General features: G+C 41.7%; 2 protein-coding genes across 2 annotated transcripts in view; one reads left to right on the top strand and one right to left on the bottom strand.

The window, feature by feature from the left end:
- Nucleotides 1-25508, top strand: part of immp2l (inner mitochondrial membrane peptidase subunit 2) — a 193317-nt gene that overhangs the window by 132918 nt on the left and 34891 nt on the right. The window lies entirely within an intron of this gene.
- On the bottom strand, nucleotides 658-25412 carry lrrn3a (leucine rich repeat neuronal 3a). Its single transcript, XM_084733639.1, has 2 exons — nucleotides 25152-25412; nucleotides 658-3604 (listed from the first exon to the last, which is right to left on the bottom strand). The coding sequence occupies exon 2, from the start codon at nucleotides 3238-3240 to the stop codon at nucleotides 1120-1122; it is 2121 nt and encodes a 706-aa protein (XP_084589765.1). The 5' UTR covers nucleotides 3241-3604; nucleotides 25152-25412; the 3' UTR covers nucleotides 658-1119.

Raw genomic sequence — 25508 nt, forward strand, 5'->3', positions numbered from 1 at the left:
ATAAAAAACACGTCTGAATCGCTAGCAGTTGACACGAGGGGTAAACGTCACTGGAGTGAATGATTGGGAAAATTCCCTTCTTGAACTGGAGCTGTTGAAAAAGTCGGCGGTCACTGTTGAGCTCTATCGCAGCTGAACGGTACTGTTTCTGTTTTGTTTTACATGAGAAGTAGGTGATGTAGGAACATACTCTTGATCCATATTTGATCAGCACTGCCATGTTCCACAGCTTGATCTGAGTTTTGGGAGTCTCCAGAACCAAAATGGCAGCCGTCTGATTACAATATTTAATGTATTACGCTAAAATATGTTTCTGAAAACATGTTAGGTGGGGAAAAAGGCAGTGCAAGTATCGTCTCGATCCATATTTAATCAGTGCTGCCTAGTTTGACAGTGTGATCTGAGTTTTGTGAGCAGTGTGTGTTCATGTGACACCCAATTTTAATGAGCAATCAAACCGAGCATGGGATGCTGGAGGTCTGCTGCGACCTTGTAGATGAAGTAAATGTTGTACACTGCACCTTCAGTATCTTGTATTTCAAAGTGTTTTGGTGGCAACTGACATGTCTTGTTGTAGAAAGTGTCCAAATGTGACGAGAAAAGATTGTAGTTATAAGACACCACACAGGTTTAATGAAAAATGTATTTGTTCATAAAATTGTTTACATTATAGTCGGTTTTATTGTACACTAGACTAACAAGTTTTTTTTTTCTGCCATTATAAACTATCTTCGCTTGGCACCGTTTAATGTAACACAGCAAGGAAAATGCTTTTTGCAGACATCAAAGCCGTCTCAACAAGGTATTTAAGACAGAATAGTTCCTGTGCTGTGCTTTACTCTGGTTGCACTGCATGAATGACCAGTAGCCATGTAGATTATAGTCAAGATATCTGCCTGATTAAGCTTGTTATAATGACACAAGTTTGAAATACAAAACAGTCTCTGCTTTTAGCCGGTAAATGTGCATGAATTATCCTCTGTCGCCACCCAGCTGAGCTCCAGTGCAAAATGTCCCATCGAAAGTCGTGAAAAGAGGGCACGTAAATTACCTTGTCCAGTGTCCATCACTCTTCATCTTCGCTTAATCCCAAAGTGCTTTTACAGACAAGGACGTTTCTTACATGGAGTCGTCCTGTAAGTCTATTACAGTTGCCCTCACCTTGACCCCAGACACACCAAATTCCAGGAAAGAAGAAGAAGAGGAGGAGGAGGAGGAGGAGGAGTAAGAGCTGGCAATCAGCAGCGTTTCAGCCGGGTCTGCTATCAGTTTCCTGTAAAACACTTGGCTGTACAGAGACGTGTAGATGACAGAGCAAGCCACGGCAACCACGATAAAAAACACAGCACAAGTCGCCATCACCAGACTGTCCCAGTTTTCTGTTTTCTCCCTCGGGACCGCTGCCTCCTTTGTGGTCACGTTGACACAGTCCCAGCTGTATCCGGGCTGTGCTGCAGTGACCTCGACACAAACCTGGTAGCGGGTGGAAGGTTTCAGCTGTTTGATGCGGTACTCCTTGACATCAGCAGGAAGCCTGGCTTTGAACGGCATCAAGAGATGGTGGCCGTCGGCTAAAATGGACCAGTTTAGTTGTGATACCGAACCACCTGTGCTCTCCCAGGAAATCATCACAGAATGAGTTGTGACAGAGGTGATATACACGTGTAAAGCTTGCCGTGAAGACTGGGCGACGTATCCGTCCACCGCAACCGTCACAGACTTGAGGTCAGCCCCGACAAGATTGTGAGCGATGCAGGTGTAGGAGCCGGCTTCTTGCTCTGTGGCGTCGTAGATGTCAAAGGTTCCCTCAGGGTGCATGTAGTACTTATCGGACACACTCCCAGGTAGGACCCTGTCACCCGATGGTGTCACCCAGTAGATCTCAGGCTCTGGTTCTCCAAACGCCCGGCAGTGCAGCGACACAGAGCTCCCTTTAACCACTTCAACCCGATGCGGGAGGCTCCCAGGTGAAATCAGAGGAAGGCAGATCTCCGTCATCTCCCTGAAGTGCACCTGTCGGACGTGCTGGCCTTGGTACTCCGGAGGCTCCACGCAGAACAAAGAGTCAGGCTCCATGAAGCGAACTGCGGTCCTGTTCATGTTGACCCAGCGGATGACGCAGTCGCAGCGGATGGGGTTGCTGTGCAGGCTGACCTCTCGCAGGTTGGGCAGGGACTCCACGGTGCTGCTGTGGAGCGCGCTCAGAGCGTTGCCGTTCAGCATCAGTGTCTCCAGCCTGGGGAGCTTGTGGAAGGCCCTGGGGTGGATGTAGGACAGCCTGGGATTGTTGGTGGCCTCGATTTTTGTCAGTTCCGGCAGGTTGTTCAGGGCGAAACTGTCGATGGATACGAGCTCAGGCATGCTGTTGATGCCGAGCTCCTTGAGATGCATCATGTCCATGAAGTCGCCTCTCTGGATCCTCTCTATGGGGTTCTTATTCAGATCCAGAAACTTCAGATTCTGCACTCTTGTCAGTGCAGCTCGGGGAACTCGATTGAGCAAGTTGTCAAAAAAAGAGATGCTCTCTAAATTCTCAAGGCCGACCAGAGCATTATCTGGAATTTCAGTCAAATTCATCTTAGCAAGCACAAGGCTGCGGAGGTTAGTCAGCGGTTTAAAGTTCACATCTGACAGCTCGAGGATGGGGTTTTCTCCCAGCATCAATATCTCCAGGTTGGGGAGATGCTGGAACCACTGGCTGTTCACGCTTGTCAATCGATTGGAATTGAGATGGAGCCTCATCAGTCTGCTCAGGCCCTGGAAGGCCCCGGGGCTAATGGAGAAAATCAGGTTGTGGTTGATGTAGAACTCCTGGAGATTGGGCAGGGTGGCGAGGCAGCTGTCAGATAGCTCCTGAATCCAGTTCTCCTCCATGTGGAGTGACAGCAGCTGAGGGAGAGACCCCAGACAAACATCGCTCACCGAGGAAATGTTATTCTGAGACAAGTCGATTTCAGTGATGTTGGCCAAGTAATCCAAAGTTTTCTCCACATTAACGATGTTGTTTGTCTGCAGCAGCAGCACCTGTGTTTCTGAGGGGAGTCTCTCCGGCAGCGCTGAGAGGCCCAAGTCATTACAGTCCACAGTGGCAGCCTCGGTGTAAATAGAGCTGGGTGAGAACCAGGGTCGTATCTCACATCGACACAATGCAGGGCAATGAGCGGCCCCCTCAGAGGCCAGAACAAAAGCAGCCAGAGACAGCTCAGCCAGAAAACAAGCCACAACTGCTGTCTCCTTCATCTTGGCCCCGTATTCCCTTCAGCCAGTAATTGGCCCTTATGGAGTCAGCTGTTAGCACTGTTAACTTCACAAATAAAAGCTCATTTGTTACTGCAGCAAGACAGAGTGGATTTCTGCTGACGTCCGGTCCCCGAAGCTTTGGCCCTGTTGTCTTCCAGCTTTTGGCAAAGAGAGGGAACCTTTCAGCTCGGCCTGTGCCAGGTTGTCATGCACGCTGAGATATGTCAAGGTCGATGTATCCTTCAGGGAGCGGCGCTACGCAGCAGAGGGGCGGTTGAGGAATGCTGTGGCTCCGGCTGGGGACGAATCACTCTGCCTTCCATCATTATTATCCTCCGTTGCTGTCACCGGTGTCAGTTTCCATCTGGGGAGAAAGGAGAGAAAAAAGGCCAATATAACACGGTGCTGTTGAGATATGAAGGCATATTGACATTTAGGAATATTGAAACTTATTAAGTCTTTTCAGCCTCATTTGATTTTATTGCTTTCCTCGCACCATCGGAATTGTAAGTTATGATTAACTTGACCTTACGCATATTATTTAACAGGTTTGAAACCAAAAAAAAAACGGCACTTGTGAGTCTTTTTATATGGCTGAAGGGCGAGAGGACTCTGGCAGACGGGCTGGTGTTTTTCATTGCTTTTTCAGTCAAAGCAGAGAAATAAAAGTGTCCTAGAAAAGTTGGAGCTCCGAGATGATGCTCAAAAGTATGTTGATTCAAGAGGCAAAACATTGCAAGCTGTTTTTTTCTCCCACGTTATAATTAACAGAGCTTCGCCGCTCCCTGAACCTCTCGTCTGTTGTGAACAATGCACCTGCACGCACTTATCAAATCACCCACACACAACAACAAGCAAACAGTTTGCGGCAGCTGATACACACAACCTTGAGGAGCTGTAGATCCACCAAAAATATCTGTCGAATGAGTTCGCCGCCGCAGGTCTTGTGCTGCGACTCCTCGCCCGCTTTTTGCATAATTCATGAGGCACTGAATCAATGTTGTTGGTACAGGTGACAGGTCTACGGCGGGCTTTGCCTATGTCGACTGCACATATTGATGTTTTGATTAATTTGTGACCTTGAGTGCAGAAGCCACAGCTGAGTGTGCGACAGTAGATGAAGCTGTCGGTGAAGTCTGGAGCAGCTGGCTGCTGATGAGGACGAGCTATGACACTTCATGCATATATTAGCTTGTTTATGGCAGTCTGTTTGTGCAGGTTTGCAGAACTGAAAGAGTTCCTCTCAATTTATTCCCCCTGTTGCTACCTTTCTCAAAGCTGAGCAGTAAGTCCTTTTGCTTACTCAAATACATACATATATATATATATATTTATATTAAATAAAGAGTTCGGGTTTTTTGAAGTGGGGTTGTATGAAGCACTTAGCCACCGTCAGTGTGTTACCTACAGTAGACGGCAGGGTGGGGCACCGGCACAGAAGCTGAGCCATGAACTGCTGTTGACAGGACCAGCAGCAAAAGGTAATTTAGCCACATAAAAAGATCCACACAAAAATCTAGATCAGTTTTACTGTGCACTTTATTTAGAATATTTTTATTGCTTTACTTAGCCGTAAGACAGTCTTTCCTGATGGGAAACCACTGTTATATAAACCAAATATCGCTCTTTCTCAAAACTAACCAAACTCCATAGACAAAAACAATAATTTTACCTCGCAGTACACAGGAGTTGCTGGTCTACCACTGCCTAATTTGGTTAGCTTATATGTGTTGTTGTGTGACTTTGGTGTTTTAAAGACTGAGTTTGGATTCACCGATAACACAAACAAACTAACAGATCCAGGGAGCGGTGGACCAGCAACTCCCCTGGTCTGCGAGCTAAAATTGTTGATTTCACCCATGGAGTTTGGTTGGTTTAAGGAGAACTACATTTAGCTTGTATAACGGTGGTTTCCCATCAAAAAAAGCCTGCGCCTGCTATCGCGCACTACATCGCAGATCAACTACAGCAGTTTAAGGATGAAACAACAAATACAAGAAAATGAAAATGATTGAATATGACAATAATGAAATGCAGTTCACTCGTGTGGTTTTTCATAATCTTCTTCAGATAAATGATCACTGCAAACATGGAGGTGTACCAGTTTTACACTTGTTTGTTAATGTTTGGAAAAGAAAACTTTCAGACCCAAATCCGCAACGTAATGCAACTGCAGCACAGTCAGGCACTCTTATGGGAAAAAATACGGACGTACTATGGTTGAGAAAACATGGTGCCAAAGTAAAAGGCTGCCTGATGGCAAACTGGTGAAAATATTCTAAATATTGCGTACACTTGAATGCATATTAATTCTCTTTTCCTGCAGCCTCTGTTCTGGTACTTGCTTCTCTAAACTGTACCTACCATAAGTAATACACTGACCATGGCTACTTCAAACAATCTGAACTATCCCTTTGATAGTTTTTGGACAACAGAGGCCTGTATCAGTTCAGCTAGTTCAACATACCCAGGGTATCTTTTTGTTTTCTGGATCCACTAAGCCTCACTTTTGACTAACCTCTGACAGTGGTTATCGACGTGGTGAGTTTTGCCCAGAGTCACATGATTATGTTGTTTTCTGCACAAGCAAAACTCACCAAATGGCATCAAATAACACACAAAAAGTTTAAAATTCATAGACATGACACTCAAAACGTCCTTCATCCCATGAGATCACTTCTTTACTTTTAATTACATATAATTTTAAATGCGAGCCGTATAACATAGCATTTTTCAACTGGGAATTACAACTTTTTTTATGTTAACAATTTGAATACTCTCACCGCCTCTCTGTCTCTTTCCCTCTGCAGCCATCTGTGTGAAACACCACACACAGTTACATCCAAGCTGCTCCGTGACAAGAGCGTAAGAACAAATCAATCTGCCTTTACAGCACGCAACTCTTCATTCAGTCAGTACATAATTAGGCGGTATTGGATAGTTTGGTATATTTTCACTCCACATTTTGCGTGTTATCATCTTTACATGGCTCACTTCCATTTGCAATCACTCCTTGGCCGTCTTTGTTTTGCTCTTATGCAACTCATTAAAACCCCTGCAGGCATCCATCTCCATCGCCCAGAGAGGAGGAGGAGGCTGCTGTAGTGTATCTAACGGTACAGTATTATGTAAATGCTTCTCCACAGAGATGGAAACAACACATTTATGTACAGTATTTAGGTAACAACAAAAACAACTTATATGCTAATGAAGCGAGCATGGTTTGAATGTTAAATGGAGCGTTTAATAGTGGATGTTTTCTCTTTTGGTTGGAGAGTGTGCTCTCAGGAGATGCCGCCGTGCGCTAATTTAATTTCTCCTGTTTACTTCCGCGATGCTCGCACACTCATTTCCCTCTTATTACTTAACAATAAGAGTCTGCAGTGACTTCCCTCATTTCCCCCTTCATGCACAAACACACACACACTTGCTTAAAATGGAGATCAGAGTGGTGCCTGACTTTCATGATGCTGTGAATATTGAGTTACTGTTATGGTCATATGTTGGATGATGAAAAAAAAAACCAGCAAAATGTGGTGCTTCTTTGTCCACTTCTCCAGGTTTCAAATGTTGTTTTTACTTGAAAGCCAATTTCACATAAACGAGATACAGATTTTTATCTAAATTTAGGGATGACAGCATCTCCCTGTGCACTGCAGTAACAAATATAACATAATTTGGAGCAGTGATTCAGATGCAGAACAGCAGGAGAACAATATGTCCTGAAAGTATTTCAGTGGTGTTCATTCAACCTCTACTGTATCATCCTGCACCAGGAGAAACACACCTACTTTTAAACATTATGACAGACTTTACACTTGATACTTAATATAAGCCATAAGACGTACATAATTAGATTAATTAGAGTACGCATGGCTGCATACAAATTGGAATATTAGTGGAATATTCATGTGCATTAGCCGTGTAAATATATTTCATTTTCATTTCATGTCGAGAAAGAAAAGGAGTGTCTATTTGCACCCAGCTATTTACACCTGGCCTCCTCACTAATCTGCCCCCCAGCTCCACAGTAAACGTAAGCACTGTGAAACATGCATGGTTGCACTGCACTGTATGATGTAAGTCGATAGTCACATGCCTCAGCGGCTGAAGGCTACAGTAGGGTACAAATAGAAAAAGCAGGGTACATTAAACACAAATTATTACATGGCTTTGTTAAATACTCAAGTCTGATTGGTCAATTACAGCATTAGGTCTGTTATTTCTGTGTAGCAGACGGTTTCTATATGTATAACAGACCAATCCTGTGAAGAGCAGGCATTTGCTATGGACACAGCTCTGATCGCAGCCTCCAGAGAAGCAATGAAACCATTTTTAAATTCTTAAAATCAGTTTTAAATTAATATTTTATATCAAGGTATTGATTTTTTTAGGGTAAGTAACCTTGTTGTTAGCGGGAAAATGTACAGGGAACAGGCCATTTCTGTGAAATAAACCCTGACAGGATGATGCAGGACATCATTATTCCTTACATGCACCCTTTCTATCAACACTACGATTTCTTGCTGTTTGGGGAATTCAGATTAAAATGGTCCAATGCATAGATCTGTTCCATGGTTAGCCGACGCAGCTAGTTTAGCTATAAAGAGTGAAAAGTCTGTTGTTGTAGAGGATGAACAGTGTCCCACGTGAAATAAAAAACTTCTAAGTTTATTAACCTGCAAGCAGAGCAGGCTGCTGCTGCTGCTAGCACTGCTAATGCTAACGCCAGCTCTGGGTAAATGATGTCAATGACACTGTGATCCTTTTAGGTCTGAAAAGCTGAAGCATTTATTGAGTTGTTATCGTGTTTTGAAGGATAACATGCAGTGTTCATAACGAATGATGCAAAGTGCCACACATTTCAGTGCCATTTAAAATATAATTAACTGCTGCAAATGACTCCTAATGCATGCAGGTTTAATTTTAACAATTAAAAATTCTGCTCAAATGTAACCGCTTTCTGAGTCTTTTCTCGTTGTTATAATAGTTTACTAGTCTTAATTAAAATGTGCGCTAAATCGTCAGTGAAATTAGTCACCAGGAACGTCCCTAATAAAGATTAAACAAAAAAGTAGTAAATCCCGTCCTAAAATTCTCAACACAGTCATGAGACGGCAGTCAATGATTAATTTATTGTCCAACTAGCATCTGAAGTCTCTGGGAATAACAGATTGCATGTAACGGGGTCCTGTAATCTGAATTTTTTTTTTAAAGTAACCATATTCCATAACACTTTCTGGAACCACAGCATTCAGTTCTAGACCTGTTGCATTTTCTCTCCCCTTTCTTTCTGCATCGTTCTCTGCTAAACTGCCCCAAAATCGTCTTCAACAAACACCAGCCCTGCAGGATTATTGCCGAGCTCTACCCGCCAAGCTAAAGTAGCAGCCCTTGACATCCTGAGCCACACCGCAGCACGCACAGCTCTATATTCCTGAACCGTCATGACCTCAGAGGTCAGAGGTCGGAGCCTCTGCATTTATTTCACTGCCTGAAGAAGAAGTGATTCCTGCTGAAGGAACAGTCAGCTGGATGTGGCCTGCGGTATCAGCCTCTCCCGCTCACACTCTGCCAATGCAGCACTTAGAGAGAGGAAGAATGTCCTGTTGTTGATAAAAGTATTTAGTAATGCATTATACAGACCAGAGAGCAGCCCTGTTTAACCCGTCAGGACTGCCAGCCTGAGCACTTTTTTAAGTGCTGAGTATTGACATTCTGTGAATGGATTAAAGCGGCCCAAATGTAAAATATTTATGTATTTCTTATACGTCGGAGAGAGACAGAGAGAGAGAGAGAGAGAGAAAGAGAGGCCGAGGGGGCAGAGCTCTTAGGGCGCTGCCGTCCTAATGTGGCAGACGTCTCATAAAGTGCTCCCACTCCAGCATGTTTTATTCAGCACGCACTGCTACAGAGAGCCCGCCGCTATCACTCCACAGAACTGTCATCACATGAAAACCATGGGCTGCAATTTGGGGCTAATTTTCATGCTTTTACTGTAACCGATGGATCACAAATGAATAACTCTGTCCAACTTTTTCAAAACGCGCGTGAGAAAATGTCAAAACACAGTTTCCGAGTGGGGAGTTGGCATTTCAGGATTCAGAGTTTTTCATCTGAAAGCAGTAAGGAGACAGATTGGTAAAGGTCTCATGAAGTGGTGTCATTACCTCCTTAATGTGATGTAACTCCTGCTGGAACAGGTTTTTAAGTGTAAATCAGTGGCCAATCAGTCAGTAAAGCTTTGAGATTTGACAGGACGGGCAAAAAAAAAAAAAAAAAAAAGGCAGGATGGTTCAAAGATCTGTGAGGAAACCCAGTAGTTCAGCACAAGATGCTCTGTTTTCCAGAAAGAAGCAGCTCTCGAGGACTTTCAAGTGTCCAAATGAATGGTTTTTGCACTTCGACCTTTCTGTCGATCAGTAGGCGATTTGAGGAACGATTTGAACGCCATCGCACTTGTTAAACTTCCACACCCCATCCTCCACCCCCTGGTAGCAGAGGAGGTCAGGGGCAAAGGAGTCGTTCAGTCTGAATAAGTTAGTCTAGTCTGCGTGACTCTTTGACACTTTATCTGACTGAGGTTTGTGTTAAAAGAATCTAAGGCACTGACCGTGACTCTGAAGCATCATTCACCTCGCTGTGTACTGATGAATCCACGGAGCTGTCCGTGGTGCTGAAGTAGCAGCTGGTTCATAAAGAACTACTTTCTTTCTGCAGTAGAATCAACAAGAACTACAACAAAGTCTGTGGTTTATCTTTCATAACGAGGTCATGATTTTTGGAAAGAGATACTGGTTTTGAAGTTTTTAAATGTTTTTTTTTTTTTTTTTAGCTTTGAGCACCATCGAACTTGCGCCTTTTAGTGCCATTATATTGGAGAGAAGGGAGACATCGCTGCGTCCGACATCTCCAAAACTCTGCAACTCACAGCAAAAAAATCTAGATGGATAAATAGCACTTTGGGATTAATCCCTTTACCAAATCACCTACTGCTGTCAGTAGTATTAACAGAGAAATGACGATGGGAGAGGTGGAGATGACATGTACGAAAAAGTGTCTTAATCACTTAGTCAGCAGAAACAGTGTTGTTATATTCACGCACTAAAGGAGCGCATTCATTGCACATGCTCGTGTTTTTGGCAAAAGGTGAACTAAATGTATCTGTTTGCTAATAATAAACATAAAAGTAAATATTGGTAACTCACGCAAAGTATGTAATGATCATCCCAGTGTTTCATCAAAGTCTGCTTCCCTGTCAGATGATGTTTCCTCCCTTTGAACTCTGCTATAGAAGTGCAAGTATCTACAGTGGTATTTTTGCTCATTGTGATGTCATTTCTTGAAGTACCTTCAAATGCAAACCCCTAAAATCTGTGTAGCAGAAGCCAAAAACATCATGTAAGTCAATACATCATAATAATCAGTAAGTATTGAAATGTATAAATGTAGAAACATGAACAAATTATTTCTCTACACTGACTAAATTATTTGAACTATGTTCATTTTTAGTTTCTGAGTTATGCTCATTTTTTATAAGCGAAAGTCTAAAGGCCTTTAAAAGTTTCATCTGCAACAGAAACATTATTGTGATGTCATTTCCTAGAAATATGTACAACATGAGCTCAAGACTACTGACTCAATCTTATTTCTCTGATTCTCAGTGTGACATGAACTGTCGACCTGCCTCTCTGCTCCCCTGCTGGCGCCACTTCACTGTGGCACCGCGTGTCATCACTCGATTTGTACCTCAGGAAACGTAACATAATGACATCATCGCGACTGCACAATGTGCTGACACAAAAGACAGAAGCCTTAACTTTCCGCTGTAAAAAGAATAAGCGCTGTGGCTGTCATGCTTTCTGTTTTAGATCAGTTTAAACCCGATCATGCAAACAATAATCTGCTCAGTTTTATTATACTGTTTCAGTGTCCCTCTGGTTCGACTTAGAGATACAACTGGCGTCAGATTTAGGGAAGAAGAAGCGCATATTGACAGGGAAACAGACTTTGACACAACCTTAAATAAATCAATAGAGATCCCAACAGAAAAAAAAAATCTAACATTTTTATGCAAATTGTTCCAGCACGGTCTGAAAAAATAAATCTGACTGTCAGCCACATCGGCAGCAAATTTGAAATGACACATCGAGTCAAAGCATCCGACTAGTCTTGGGAAACAGTCTGTGAAAAATGATGACAAGAAATCATCAATAAATTGTGAGACCACGAGCAAACGGCCGGAAAGTTCCTCCACTTGAGTCAAACTCGCTGCAGTTTCTAAAGGACCAGTTCCCTTTGTTTTCCAACAACAAGTGGACAGACTTGTGCTGGACTACACTGCAGGACAAAACAGAGGAAATGAACACAAACTAGCTCATTTTAGTCTGAATGAACTGAAACCCTTAATCACTGCTTAATGAACTACCAGTGTTTTTCTGTTCACTGGACGCAGTCGACTCGTTGCTGTTGTGTCTTGACTGAGCAGGAAACCTTTGAGGCACCTGTCAAGCACCACAACACTTTATTGTGCTTTAATTGTTGCTCTCTGAAGTGGACGCTAATCACCACATATATCTGGTCCGTTTAATCTCTACATAATTCAAAGTGTTGAAACGCTCGGTCTCAGTTTGACGGTGGGTCGTCTGACTTGACTTCCTGGAGTTTCCACCAGTTGCCTGGTAACGGGCTCATCAGAACCATAAATTATCATTTTTATACTAAGATTTTGGTGCAAAATAATAAACATGTTGATTAGTGAGAGACACATTTGCTATCAATCTTCTTATGTAACTCTCCACCAGAGAGTAAATAAGCATACATGTCTAACTATTCTTTTAAAGGACCAGTTAAACTAATTAATACAACAGAGAAAAAAAAAAATTTAAGAACTCAACAGCAACATATCTTTCCAAAGCCTGTGTCCCTTTTACCTTAGATAATCCATAAATACTGCATCATTGCGAATTATCATTTTAACTACTTTTGACCATAAAATAGTTGCTGTAAAGCTGCTCACAGTCAGGTTTGTTCGCAGATGGGTTGAGATCACTGAGTTTAAAGCAACATAGCGTACATTCAACAAGCAATTAATTAACAGGTGCATGACCGGTCGGCACGAAAAACCAAGGCAGACATGGTCCAGACAGTTGGTCGATTTATTATTTATGACTCTGACGTGAAGATAACAGGCCTGACAGACAAATTTTCCGGTGTAACATTGATATGACAGTTTAGCCTCTGACATTAATGGCCGCGCAGAGTAGCTTCCACTGTATCTGGATAGACTTCCTCTTCCTGAGTGCCGTCATTGTTTACCGTCTGATTAGCAACCTGGGACGTGAGAATTGAATCAGAGGCTAATCTCTATAAACAGATATCTACATAATCTGCATAGTACATGTTTTTAGAAAGGTAATAAAAAGTAAAGGTGTGCCACGCTGTATCGTTCAGAATATATTGTAGAGTTTTAAAAAGAGGAGCGACTTCAGTCGTGTAGAAGTTGTTTGGTTACAAAAGATCTGATGTGCAAAAAACATGCAGGAATATGTAAGCAGACTTTAACTACTAAAGAAACAAAACAACAAACTAATTTTACCAAGTCAAGCAGAAGCACCCAGTTAAATACGAGGAGAAACAAAAATCCTGCGAGGAGATTACAAAGGTACTGAGAGTTTTAATTGTTCCGGCAGATTAAACTGAAATATTGTGAAATTCTTTAAGGGTCATATCATCCGACCTTAATAAAAAGCTAAATTGTCGTCAGACAGTAGCTGATGGGTTCAGAAACTGCATTTCTGTTGTGTGTTCCACATCTTTTGCTCTTCACATGGACAGTTTACCTGCATGCAACCAAAACCTGCTCAAACGTGATTGGTCAATACTGCTCGGACTACAAACCAGAATTCATCCGATAACTAAATCTGGTCTCTTGGCTGCAGATTCTTCACTCACATGAATACAAAGCCCGTCTCTGCTCGAGGTTTCTGCTCCTTGAAAGCGAGTTTTTCCTCTCCACTTTCACTAAGCGCTTGCTCATGGTGGGAATTGTTGCGTCTCTAAATAATATCATATCGAGTTCAGTCTAGAGCTCCTCTGAGATAACTTCTGTTATGATTTGTCTCTATGCAAATAAAACTGACTTGACTTGATATCTGTTCATAAGGATTATATTCATCATGAATCTTTCTGCTTCCAGTGTGTCCTGTTCTGAGGAGGATAAACGGAATAAATAATCAGACACATTTATCGATTAAATTTGCTGTGAAATCATCCATTAGCTGGTAAATCAGATAAATAACTGTCTGTGTTTTCAGATAGACTAAACTCTGGACTGTCTGTGCTGGAGGCTTTAAAGTTTTTTTCTGTAATTAACACTCGTGTTGGAGGCTCTGATGTATCTGACCTCACTTCTGTATGGATTTCTTGTTAATAACTCTCCTCCCTGCAGACAGACAGACAGTGTAATGACCGTCAGATTCTCTCTAATGTTTTATTAGCTGCTGAGGTTTTTTTTTTTCCATTAGACTCAGCTGGAAATCTCAGTTTGACCCCCAGACAGCACGCTGCTGTCCTTCAACCCCTCGACCTGCTGGGAAAAAAGTGCCTTTGAGCAACGTACTGAACGCCCACCAGCTCCATGTTTGCTGTTCTGACCCTTCATCTTGGACCTCTGATCTCGCTGTTAGTGAGAGAAAACTGTTTTTTTTTTCCTTTTGCACTCTCAAAAGCAGAGGTAAAAAAAAAAACCTCATGTGCTTTCACCTTTCAAGGACAACCCATGCAGCAGATCTCAACTTCAAACCAATTTATTTCTAAAGCGCTATCAAAGCTGCTCTAGACACGATTTTGATGTAAAAATCCATCCGTTTTATCTGCCTGAATCTCACTGAGGAGTTTCTGCACCGACTCAGACTGAGTTTCTGCTGTTAGAACTTTGACCATGAACAGAATCTTTTATCCAACGGCAACCAGATTATTTTTGTGCCTAAGCCGAACCGAACCTTAACCACAGCAGCGGCTAATCAGAAAACTCTCTTTTAGAATAATTTTTGCAGCAGCTTTTAAAGACATTTGTCAGAAAACACACATGGATCATTTTGGAAGGCCTGTTGTCGCTAGAAAAACAACCATATGTCGTCTGTGCCAGCAGCTTATTACGACACATATTTACATTTGTTAGGCGGCGACATCTAGAGGCCGTAGTAAATATGACAGGATCAAAGGAGGAAGTCAGGTGATGTTGTATAAAGAGCGACAAAATCCAGATTTGGGGGATGGACGGGTCAACAAACAGGATTTTTCCACGAAGGCTGCATGATATCGTGATTGCAATATGACTCTCACTCATTTTTGCGTCACAGTTTTCTTTTGAATTGAAAAAAGTATTAAAATAAATGATATTTGTTGGGGTCTGTAACAAGAAAACATGTTTTCTTACATTCAGAGAGCAAGATTTGCAGGCCAGGACATCTCTGCAGCGCTACATTATAATGCTGTTTCCTTTTAAAAAGTTGCATTTACAGTTTGGATATTGTACTTTGCCCCACTGTGATTTAAATAATATTTCGATTAATTCTGCAGCCATAATTGTCACCCAGCAGACCGCTGTTTGTGTCTCATGCGAAACCAAAAGTCAACACTGACTTATTTTAATTTACATACTTAGATAAAGTACTAAACTCAGCACAGTGTGTAACTTCTGCCACTTGTGATCTCTTAAACAATATCATGTTCTGAAGTAGCATGGGATCATGGGAGTTGTTGTCTTCACTTTTGCAGATAATGCACAGTGATGAATTAGTTAGCCAGTTGGCCTCACTGTTTCCCATGTTTTCCTGAAACTAGCAGGGTTAGAGGGAGCATGACGCCACTGACAGGTGACCAAATGAAACGCACCATTACCTTGAATAAATTGCAGGTTTCTCTGAGTTTCACAATTGTTGGAAACTTTTAGGATAATGTAAGACACAATGCAAGAAAATATATAACATGGGTCCATGTTTGGAACTTGTCTGGGCTTGCAGACCTGGATTACCTTCCTCTTTATCCTTTGTTATGTATTTGAATCTAAAACCTGCAGGAAAAATACTTAGTTTTAACATAATAAGGAAGCGTGAATTAAAAGATAAAGTAAGAAATTAGGAATTATTCAATGTAGACGTGTGCAGACATACAGACTTTAGTTTCTAGGTTTCTTTATGAGTTTGATACATCTATTCACGCATTTCTCTTTATTAAATGAAATTTTTCTTTATAATTAAAACTGTGAGAGATGAGCTCAGTGTTATTGTTCTGAAACTTTATTCTCTTTGTGTATATTTATTTAATTCAACATCAGTTGGCTTTGGTTCTCCGTACAGTGAATAAATTCTTGGAAATGAATTCCACAAAATTCAAACACTGGTCTCTTGGGACGCTGTGAGGCCGCCAACATGCAAAGTTTCCTTGTAGTTAGTTTGACAGAACATGTTGAACCCGGCGCTGATTTACAGAAAGAGGACGGGCTGATTAAAAACAAAAAAGAAAGCGAGAACAAACTCATCAGCAGAGGAGGATTTTTTTTCTCCCTCCATCTTCTCCTGCTGAGCGCTACAGTAAATCAGCGGTTCATAAGAGCTTCAGCGTGAGACTGAACCCGACGATGACGTCAAATCTCAGTCATCAGGAGGCAGACGGTTCTTCATCTCTACATAAACATCGCTGAGGTTTTCTGCCTGACAGCGAGGCAGCAGCTCAGTGAACACAATCCCATGGAAATTAATGTTTTTTAGTTAGCATAGTTTGATAATTTCTTATTACAGTGATGCAAAAACAAACAAATCTGCTGTTGATCTGAAAAAAACACAAAAAATGTTGGTAACACTTTATGATATGTCCATTAATTAACATTAGTTAATGCAGTAATAAGCATTAATAACAGTTAATTAATAGTAAACAAATGTGTCTAGTAATCATATGGTATTAATTTATACATTATTTAATATTTTATAAAGTGGTGAAATGATAACAATTCATTATCTTTTCCTAAACATAATCAAGTAGTTTTAGTGTCTAAATCAAATCAAACTGCAACCATTTCACGACGTTAACCGCGTGGTGGCGAAGAACAGGCTGCGCTCACGTGTCATTTTCAGAATCACTGGCAAACAACCTACTCTGTTGTTTATTTATGAGGACATGTTGTTCTTCTGTTCCTGGGACACTGACGCTCTCCTCCTGTCCAGTTTTCTATAAATATACAGTATACAGGGTGTTGAAAATCTGAAAACATACAGACAACAACCTTAAACAGCTTCAAGCTGCCTGTAGGTCCACTCACATGCCAGTTCATAAATAGTAAAAGTCCTGTTTTCAAAATGCTACTTAAAGGCACGGTATGCACCATTTTCCTAAAAGAAATTTTAAATAGTATAGACTCATATAATCCCTCTTAATCATCACTTATGAGCCACTAGAAGTGTGTGCTTGTGTCTGTATCTGCAGAGACCCTGCAGCCCCCTGCATGTATTTACTTATTTTTTCTTTATTTTGCGGCTCGAGACTCTTAATCAACCTAAAACATCAGTATTGAACATCCTGCTGGAAGAAATCAGCTTGAACAAATCCTACAGATTCTGTCTTTAAGGAAAGTAGAAATACAACTCTATAAATACTGAAGTTAAATTTGACTGAAATAAACATGAGCATTAAAATATAGCCCAAGTACCAAAGGTAAAATTTCAGAATCGTATACGGTAAATTATAATATTGGATCATAATTACTGATGCATTAGTATGTACATCACTTTAATGTAGCAGCATTTAAAGGTAGAGCTCGTGTTTATTACTTCATGTACTGCTGCATAGCCTGTTATTTTCCCCTCAGGGATCAATAAAGTTTTATCTATAATTTAAGTTTTATATTTAATATTATTAATCTGAATCTGCAAAGTAACTAAAGGTTAAAAAATAATTTCCCTCTGAAATGTACTTGACTACTTCCATTTTTTTGCTACTTTATACTTCTACTCCACTACAGGTAACTCAGAACAGTACTAGAGTAAATGTACTTAGTTACTTTCCACTACTGTTACTCAACATGTCCAGTTAAGACAGAGGCTTGTGAATGAAGGGAGCAGAAACTGAGTAAGACACTGGTTTAAAGGGTTAAATGAAAGACAGTTGATTAGATTTTGGATCAGCACAACCACATGCCATTATTTAAAATCAATAAATTGATCAGAATCATCATCACCAGCTGGAGTTTACAGCAGAAAGCAGAGACATGAGCAGAACAGCGTGTACCCGCTGCGTCCGTGTGCTTCCTCCCTCTGTCTCGCCTTTAATTGATTTCACCGGGTCTTATTGGCATGAAAGTGACGCCAAAACGCCGAGATGAGATCAACCTTTCTGCATTAAATCTCTCCTCCTCCCCTCCCTCCCTCCTCTCCTTTCCTCCCTCCGTCCGCCATTGATTTACCATTAAACCGCTCCCATGTGAGGCCCGTCCGCCGGCTCTGCTCCCCCCCCCCTCCACCGTGCACGCTCCTTGTTAGCATCGTTGGCATTAGAATTCACACTTAGCCTCCACTCCCACGAGTCACACTTCTCTCTTTAATCAGCGGCCCGTCTACTGTTAATTACCCCCGCGCACACACTCACTGTACACACACTGTAAACACACAGGGTCTAACAGCGTGACCTCTGTTTGTTGGTTCGTGGTGGTACATGTGTAGAGCTGCAGTCACCTGTGTGTTCAGTGTGGAGGAGGCAGCAGCAGATGGGTTTTTATATCCACTCTGACAGGTCGCTGGATACAGAGCTGATGCTGCTGCCTCACACTCTCACTCTGCGTTGATGCGTCGCTCTGTTCTGCTGCTGGACCGGACCTGAACACTAATATTACACTGATAATTGGAATAATACCCTAATCAGAATGAAAAATGCCCAATCAGGAGGAATTTTCAATAGTTTTAGAGGGGAAATCAATAGGAAAATATTAGCACCTTAACAACCATTTAAAGGCGCTAAATGCAACAGTCATTTTAGTAAGATATCAAACTGCTCTTGGAGTCCTGGTTTCCTGAGCAGAGAATGGTGTCAGGCTCCCTGTGGTTTTGTTGCAAGTCCTTCACGGTCTTCCCTATTGATCCGCTTCTGATCAGCAGTGCTTAGTTTGAGCTGCAGAGCTTTGGAGACACCAGCCATAGAGATGTCTGTCTTCCCTCCAGTATAATGGGACTAGATGGCTCTCAGCTTGTGGTGCTCAAAGCAACAAAGAAAAAAAAAAACATTTTAAAAACTCAACAGCAATGTCTGTTTCTACAAATCATTTCCTGGTCAATCCACAGACCGTGTTGTGAGCATTTATATGTAGAAGAAAGAAAGAAGAAAGAAAAATAGAAAGAAAGAAAGACCTGTGGATCATCTTGAATAACCAGGTCATGGCTTTTGGAAAGAAACACTCATTTTGAATTTGTCATATTAATTATTTTGGCGCTTAGAGCACCACCAGCCTAGTGCCATCCAATCCCATTATATTAGAGAGATGCCAGACACCAGTATCTCCAAAACTCTGCAACTCACACCAAAAAAAATCTAAATGGATGAACAACACCACAGGCCAGAGGAAAAATATGTATTCCTGTTTTTGGAGTGAAATGTCCCTTTAAGATCTGAGTAGGTTTAGGGACAGAAATCACCTGGTTAATGTTCAATATAATAACTCTCATGAGATCTTTAACGTGTCTGGGCCTCCCTTCTAGATGCGAGAGCCAGAATGGCAGCCGCCTGGTTACGATCTTTCTTATTTTGAAACTAAACAGTCAATAAAATGTGTTTCTGAAAACATTTTCAGTGAGAAACAGGTGGTGCAGTACCGGAAACGTGCTCCATATTTGATCAGCACTGCCAAGTTCGACAAAACAAAGCATGTATTTGTTTTGGTCTGAGGTGCTGGAGCTCTACAGCGACCTCTATAGCGCCTTTAAACACTCACTGGAATTAAAATATTCGTTCTTGTTGCAGCTCTAACAGAATGTCTACTTTATCTCCCTTCTGTTGTTGTCCGTCATGAAACTTAATTTTGGTTGTTTATAGCACAATAACATCTGATTTAAACATTTTTTTAAACATATATAAATATGTCATTTACTGCAGCTATAAGGTGCTGGAAAAACTTGACAATGTACCTTGAGAACACTTGAAAAGTCCTTGAATTTGACTGCAGAAAAGGTGTAGGACCCCTCTTTTAAGCATTTAAGCATACATAGCGACTCCAAATGGAGCTCTGTGAATGTCTTCTAGTGATGTCACCTGAGTCAGCATCAGTCGGGGCTGGAAACTACAAAATACAACACATCCTCATACCAGACAGACTGAATAGATCGTGTGCCAGTGATTCTCAAAATGGCACAGAAGACCATGCTGTTGAAAGTGCAGGTGTTTTTGACTCATCCCACCTTGATCTCCTCTGAATGCAGACTTCGTCTCTCTTTAGACTATGTCACTTTAGGTCCTCCTTTGCTCCTGTCATAATTACTACGGCCACTAGAGGTCACAGCGTCAGAATAAATGTGAACTTCATAATAAGCTGCTCGCACAGACGACCTGTACAGATGTTTTTCTAGAGAGGACATCCTGAAAAATATCTGCTGGTGTGGAGTTAGAAAGAAATAAAAGATTAGGGAGAAATTAAAGTCCATGATTTCACGATGTCTGAAAATCAAAACCACATGACGATATTCAGATCCAGCGGTCACACTGACATGATGGAGACGTCTTGTTTTTCGTCTGGAGGTGGTGGTGCAGACTGCAGAAACAGTGGAGGATAGATAGTTTTGGAGGTCTGAATCCATTTGCAAGCGCTCGCACAATGAGATGGAGCCAAGCATACATCATAATTTATGTGACAAATGAGTTTCTATCACTTTTTATTACAGACTGTATTTGTTTTCCAAGAAATTCTCCCTCAAGCGTCCGTCTGAGAAATGGAGAAAATATTGCTGTTTTGAAAAAATATCATGAATCTCAGAAATGCTTGGCTAGACCTCCAGTAAATATTGGTTTTTATAGTGAATTTTAAAAAAAAACAAGAAGCTCCCAGACAAAGTAAAACCTGAGACGTGAGCAGAACCCTGGGAATCTGTCGAGGTTCGGTTTCTCTTTAAGGCAGAGCTCTAACACACAAAGGTCATGTCCTCCTGACTGTTTTGGGAGAATCTGAAGACCTGAACTGCAGATTTTGGAATTTAAAGTTACACTTGGCTGCTTTTTTAAAAGATAGATACCAGACTTTTTTTTTTTTTTAGAGTCACTGTATTTAAATTTTACATTTTTAAGCCAAGAAAAAATACTATAAGTGTACATGAAAAAGAGCAATTTAACTATTTTCTGACCAGAATGTTTTCCCAGCAGAGTAACAAAAGTCTGAGTTTTGATTGTCATGTAGAGAAAACAGAACAAACAACGTTTTAAAATGAAATGCTGCATATAAACTTTATATGACAGGTGAATGAATGGAAGATTAATTAATGCAAAAGTTGACATACTTTTCAGGTTTCATCTTAATAAAAAACAGTTTTTAAAAAGTAAAAGAAGAGCTAATACCCCCTAATAACTAATAATCCTAATACTCTAATACTAATACCAAAATTTTAAAAATTCAGGAGGTTAACAGGTTACAAGGCCTTCTTGATTTTAACAGTTGTAAGAAAACTTTAAAAATATATATACACAGTCAGCTTAGATCTCAGCATTTCATTTAATTCTATGACGAAAACTAAATGAAGTTGTTATTTGTGAAGTTTAGTTTCTTATTTAAGATATAAAATTTAAAGAAGTCTCACAGAAAGAGAAAACAAGCTATTTATGAAACCTTGACTCTCTGCTACAGTCTCGTCCTGCATTCAAGAAGTACGCAGTTAAAGCAACCAAAGAGCAAACACAACAATGTCCAATGTGTCAAGAAGTAAATATCACTGAATCTGTCAAAAAACAACCTTGTTAGTATCTAGAAGTACATAATACAGACAGAGAATCATATAAAAAGTTCCTAAAGATAACAAGAAAACTCTGACGCAACATTCACAGGAAATTATCTGCTCAAAATTCATCTAAATCATTTTATTCAAACTTCCTGCAGTTATTGTAATTTCTCACTATCATTAGTTGTAGTGTTATTGTTATGCAGACACATTAAAGGGGCTCAATTAAAGCTGAGGGAGGCGGTTTATTTTTGGACTCAATGTGCAAATTCATCATAATCTTTAAGCATCATGTAACTGAAGCGGTCTGAGAGAAACTAGACTTCTGCTCCTCGTCTCGGCTGTTTTCAAGGTTTTAGACCAATCACACGCTGGTATGACAGCTGATTGTTGAGTCTGTATTTGATGACCTGGGAATAAAACTCAACAACCAACCCTCTTTCTCCACAACCGCTTCCTGCACCTTTAAGGAAAAGGGTTGGGAGTCATTACATCCGTATGTAAGCAGGACCTTAATATTACCAGAATTTAAACTACTTCATGTGCTGTTGGGTAGTTAAATCTGTAACACGGTGTAGTAGATCAAATAGAAAAAGTCAAGGAAAGTACAAGAACCACAGACGTCCAGTACAGTACTTGTTTATTTTCTGCCACTAATGTTTGGACTTCTACAAATCTGCAGCTCGGGTTTTAGTTCTCGATGTTTCTCTGCTAAACATTCTGTGTAATGAGATGTTGAAGTTTTACGATGCAAATTCATTCTCCGTGCATGAAAAAAAAGAGTTTATTCCAGCAAGGAAAAAACAAAAACATGATGAGAAACAAGAAGTAGTTTGCTGTAGAAACTCTGACTGGCTGAGGAGGTCAGAGAGAGAACAGCAAACTTCCACAGACCTTTTTCAGACTTAATCTTGTTTGTTCTTGTTCTTGTAACAAAGGGGTGTAAATGATGTGTTAATTCTGTGCTTGAGACATAACCTAATTTTTGACATAACTGGTGTCAAGATGATGGGAGTTTTTCTTTCACCTTTCCAGTGTGTCGTTTTCATATCCTAACATTTGAAGCTTGTCGACATTTTCTTTCTTTTAGAAGAATCTTTGTTACTGATGGAAACACTGACTTTAGATTTTATTCTTTTTTCTTTTTTGAAGTGGTCCAAACAAACCAAAAAACATCTCCCCAGTCTGTATTTTAGGTTGTGCAGTCAAGAAGGTTTGCCTTTGTTTTTCTTCTTTTCCAGTCTTCATTGCTCACTTTTGTTGGTTAACAGACTGACAGACTGAGGCTAAAGCTACATCCCATGAAACATTAGTATAAGATGTATATGATGACAGAAATACACTCATTAACGTGGGAAAATGAAGTGCAGGGTTTAGATTAGTACAACCTTGAGATGGTCACGTAGGTCAGACCAGCCAGACATCGATCACCTCAGGAAGAGGGCTGAGATAAGAGCTAACCAGAGAGCGACTTTGATTCTGCACCATCTGCTCCTCAAACCCCTGACAAAACAAACCCCAGTGTAACCACTGGTGGGGATAAGCCGTGAGTTTGTTTGGGGGTAACGTTGCTGCAGGTAGTAAGCTAGTTAGCCAGACATGCTAATGTTTGAAGCTTAGAGCAGATAAAGACAAAGTTTAATGCATTCTTCACGTTTGCTCTTGTGGTTTGCATTTTTTCCATTGATCTTTCAGAATTCATTCAAACTTTTCCTGTCGTATCGTGTAACATTATCAAAAGGTAATGTTAGGTAGGAGGTGGTTAATGATAACTGTCTCACGGAAGCTAATGGATTATCAAATATGTTGTTTTAGCTTGAAATTTGGCCTGATGTCCCTTCAGATTTTCAGTATCCATCGTCGTTTCAGTTGCTAATCAGTCAGGTGGAACCTGTGAAACCTTTGAGCTTCTCACCCAGTGTGACCTCAGAGGAAAATGGCCGCTGTGGGAATATGTTGAAAGCACACCGCTTCAACACGTGGAGAAATGCAAAACTTGACAGGCCTGCGGTGCCTAGTTTCAGCTGTTAATCTATGATTGGGCAGTTGCTGTCTGGACGTAATAATTTGAATGCAAATATGTATAATGTATGTCTTCATTTCAGGTGGTTCTTTGGTATTATTTAGTCCACCTCTGACCTGATTTTTTTGCCAAACGACTGTGGAGTTTGAGCACATTTCAGCTTTGTCCTGTGCAGTTTACCGGAGGTTAGTGAGGACCAGTCAGTGGATGAATTTCTGACACGTCATAAATTTTGGACGGCTGTTTAAGATCAGTCGAGTCTCTGAGGTCAGGGCCTTTTTTACTCACTGAGCTTGCGTGAAGTGGCTAACAGAGCGTCTGACGTTACTATGGCGACACAACGCATCATGTGCATGGAAAATACTTTATGCAAAACAGACAAACCACACTGTCCACGTCTTCCATATACGCCGATGACACCTCTTTTCTCTCTGTTTTAGAAGTTTGGGCAGCAAGTTTCTGCCCTGTTAGTATTATTGCCAGCAAAGGAATCTTTATTGATAATAGCCAGAACAGTCTGCAAGGGGTCAACAGGATGTTTTGGTATCTTTTAAATTTCTCTTTAAGAGTCAGTCTCTGCTAGGGTTCTTTGTCCTGTTTCAGATTCTCTGTGTGTCGAATATGAACATGTCCTCACTTTCAGGTTGTGAAATATTTTCTGATAAGTTATTGTGTGTATGAAAGGCTGCTCATTATTCTTCAGACGTGTTTTGTTCACAGCTTCTGTTCCCCTCTCATGTAGGGAGTGAATACCCAGAGAAAATAGTGTCATTATTAAATTAGCATTAAGTCACATTGGAGTAATCCTCCAGCTATTGTCAATTAAATAAAAATAATGGGCTGTTTTGCTTGTGCAGCCTAATCAGAGCAAATGTGCTGCGAGCCCTCTGAGAAATCATGTGATGAAAATTAAGGATGAACATTGACGTGTTACTTGTGGAGCTGTGGAGAGGAGAGGGGCTGCGTCTTTAAAGTCTCCACGGCCGACGCTGCTCGCTCTCCCAGAGTCTCTGACGCTGCTGCATGTTGACGTGAGAAAACTGAGCGCCATCAGGAGGACTCGACCCCTTTTACTTGACCCCCCGTTTAGCCGGGGCGGGAATGTGCCGAATTTCAATATGCGCACTTAAAGACACGGTAGTGCACCGCTGTTAATTATGAGCGAGGTTTAAATACAGCGGGAGGGAGGGAGTGAGGGGAGCGACGGAGGGAGACGGAGGTTCTGGTAAATTAGGCAGGCAGTGGTGGGAACGTCTTTCCTCCCGTTAGAGCAGATCGCCCTGTAGCCAATCCTGTGACCCGCTCGTCTAAACTCTGCCTGCATCCGTCCACATATAAGCAGCTCCTGACTCATGTTGCCACATCACACGCGGGCATACGCCGTCCGTCCACATGAAGCTCGGACACTTTCACCTCGTTAGCGCTCCGGAAGCGTCCTGGTGGCTCGGGCTCCTGAGGGACGTGTAGCTCATTAATGTGGTCCCCCAGGGGGTTTCAAGCCTGGCTCAAAACCTTTGTCGCATGTCTCTCTTGCCTTTCGTCACTTTGACCTGCTTGATAAAGACAAAAACGCGACCCCCCCCCCCCCCCCCCCCCCATCCTCCTCCTCCTCCTCCCCTCCTCCCTTCCAGAACAAACCCCCTGCTTCATCCTTTCCTCCGACTTCAGGGGATGAACCTGTGGAGTGACGCCGACACAGACGAGTCTCCGAACTGACAAAACAGGGGAAAGACTTGAGGAGCTGCAGCATCCTCATTTAAAACCTGCGACAAAAAAAACCCCAGCCCTGTTTTCTTATTCCCCTCAGCTGTCAGAACCGCAGGCTGAGCCGCCACAGCGCTCAGGGACTACCGCAGTCCTCCCAACACACACACACACACACACTCCCACACACACAAGTCACACAGCGATGAAACACTCACCAGTAGAAGCGGTATCCATCACGTCCCATGCAGCAGCAGATATTCAGCAGGTATTCCTGGCATGGCTGCAGCAGCACAGAGCGTGTGTGTGTGAGTGTGTGTGTGAGTGTGTGTGTGTGTTTTATTTAAGGCACGCAGCGCTGCATGTTAACATCCAGCAGAAGCAGCAGCAGCTATTTTCCTGTTTTCCTCGAGTATCTCCAAGAACCAATGTCTTCTCTCTTTTCCTCGCCACGGCGACGGAGAGATGTAGAGAGAGGGGGGGGGGGGGCGAGAGACACTGACAGAGACTGAGAGAGAGAGAGTGAGAGAGAGAGAGAGAGAGAGAGAGAGATGGGAATTAAAAGGAGAGAGGGG

This window comes from Lutjanus erythropterus, chromosome 13, assembly GCF_056507025.1.
Source record: "Lutjanus erythropterus isolate fLutEry1 chromosome 13, fLutEry1.hap2, whole genome shotgun sequence".
Lineage (NCBI taxonomy): Eukaryota > Metazoa > Chordata > Actinopteri > Lutjaniformes > Lutjanidae > Lutjanus > Lutjanus erythropterus.

What these genes read in the sequence shown, in the direction of transcription:
- lrrn3a (XM_084733639.1), bottom strand. Translation starts at nt 3,240, where the DNA reads ATGAAGGAGACAGCAGTTGTGGCTTGTTTTCTGGCTGAGCTGTCTCTG.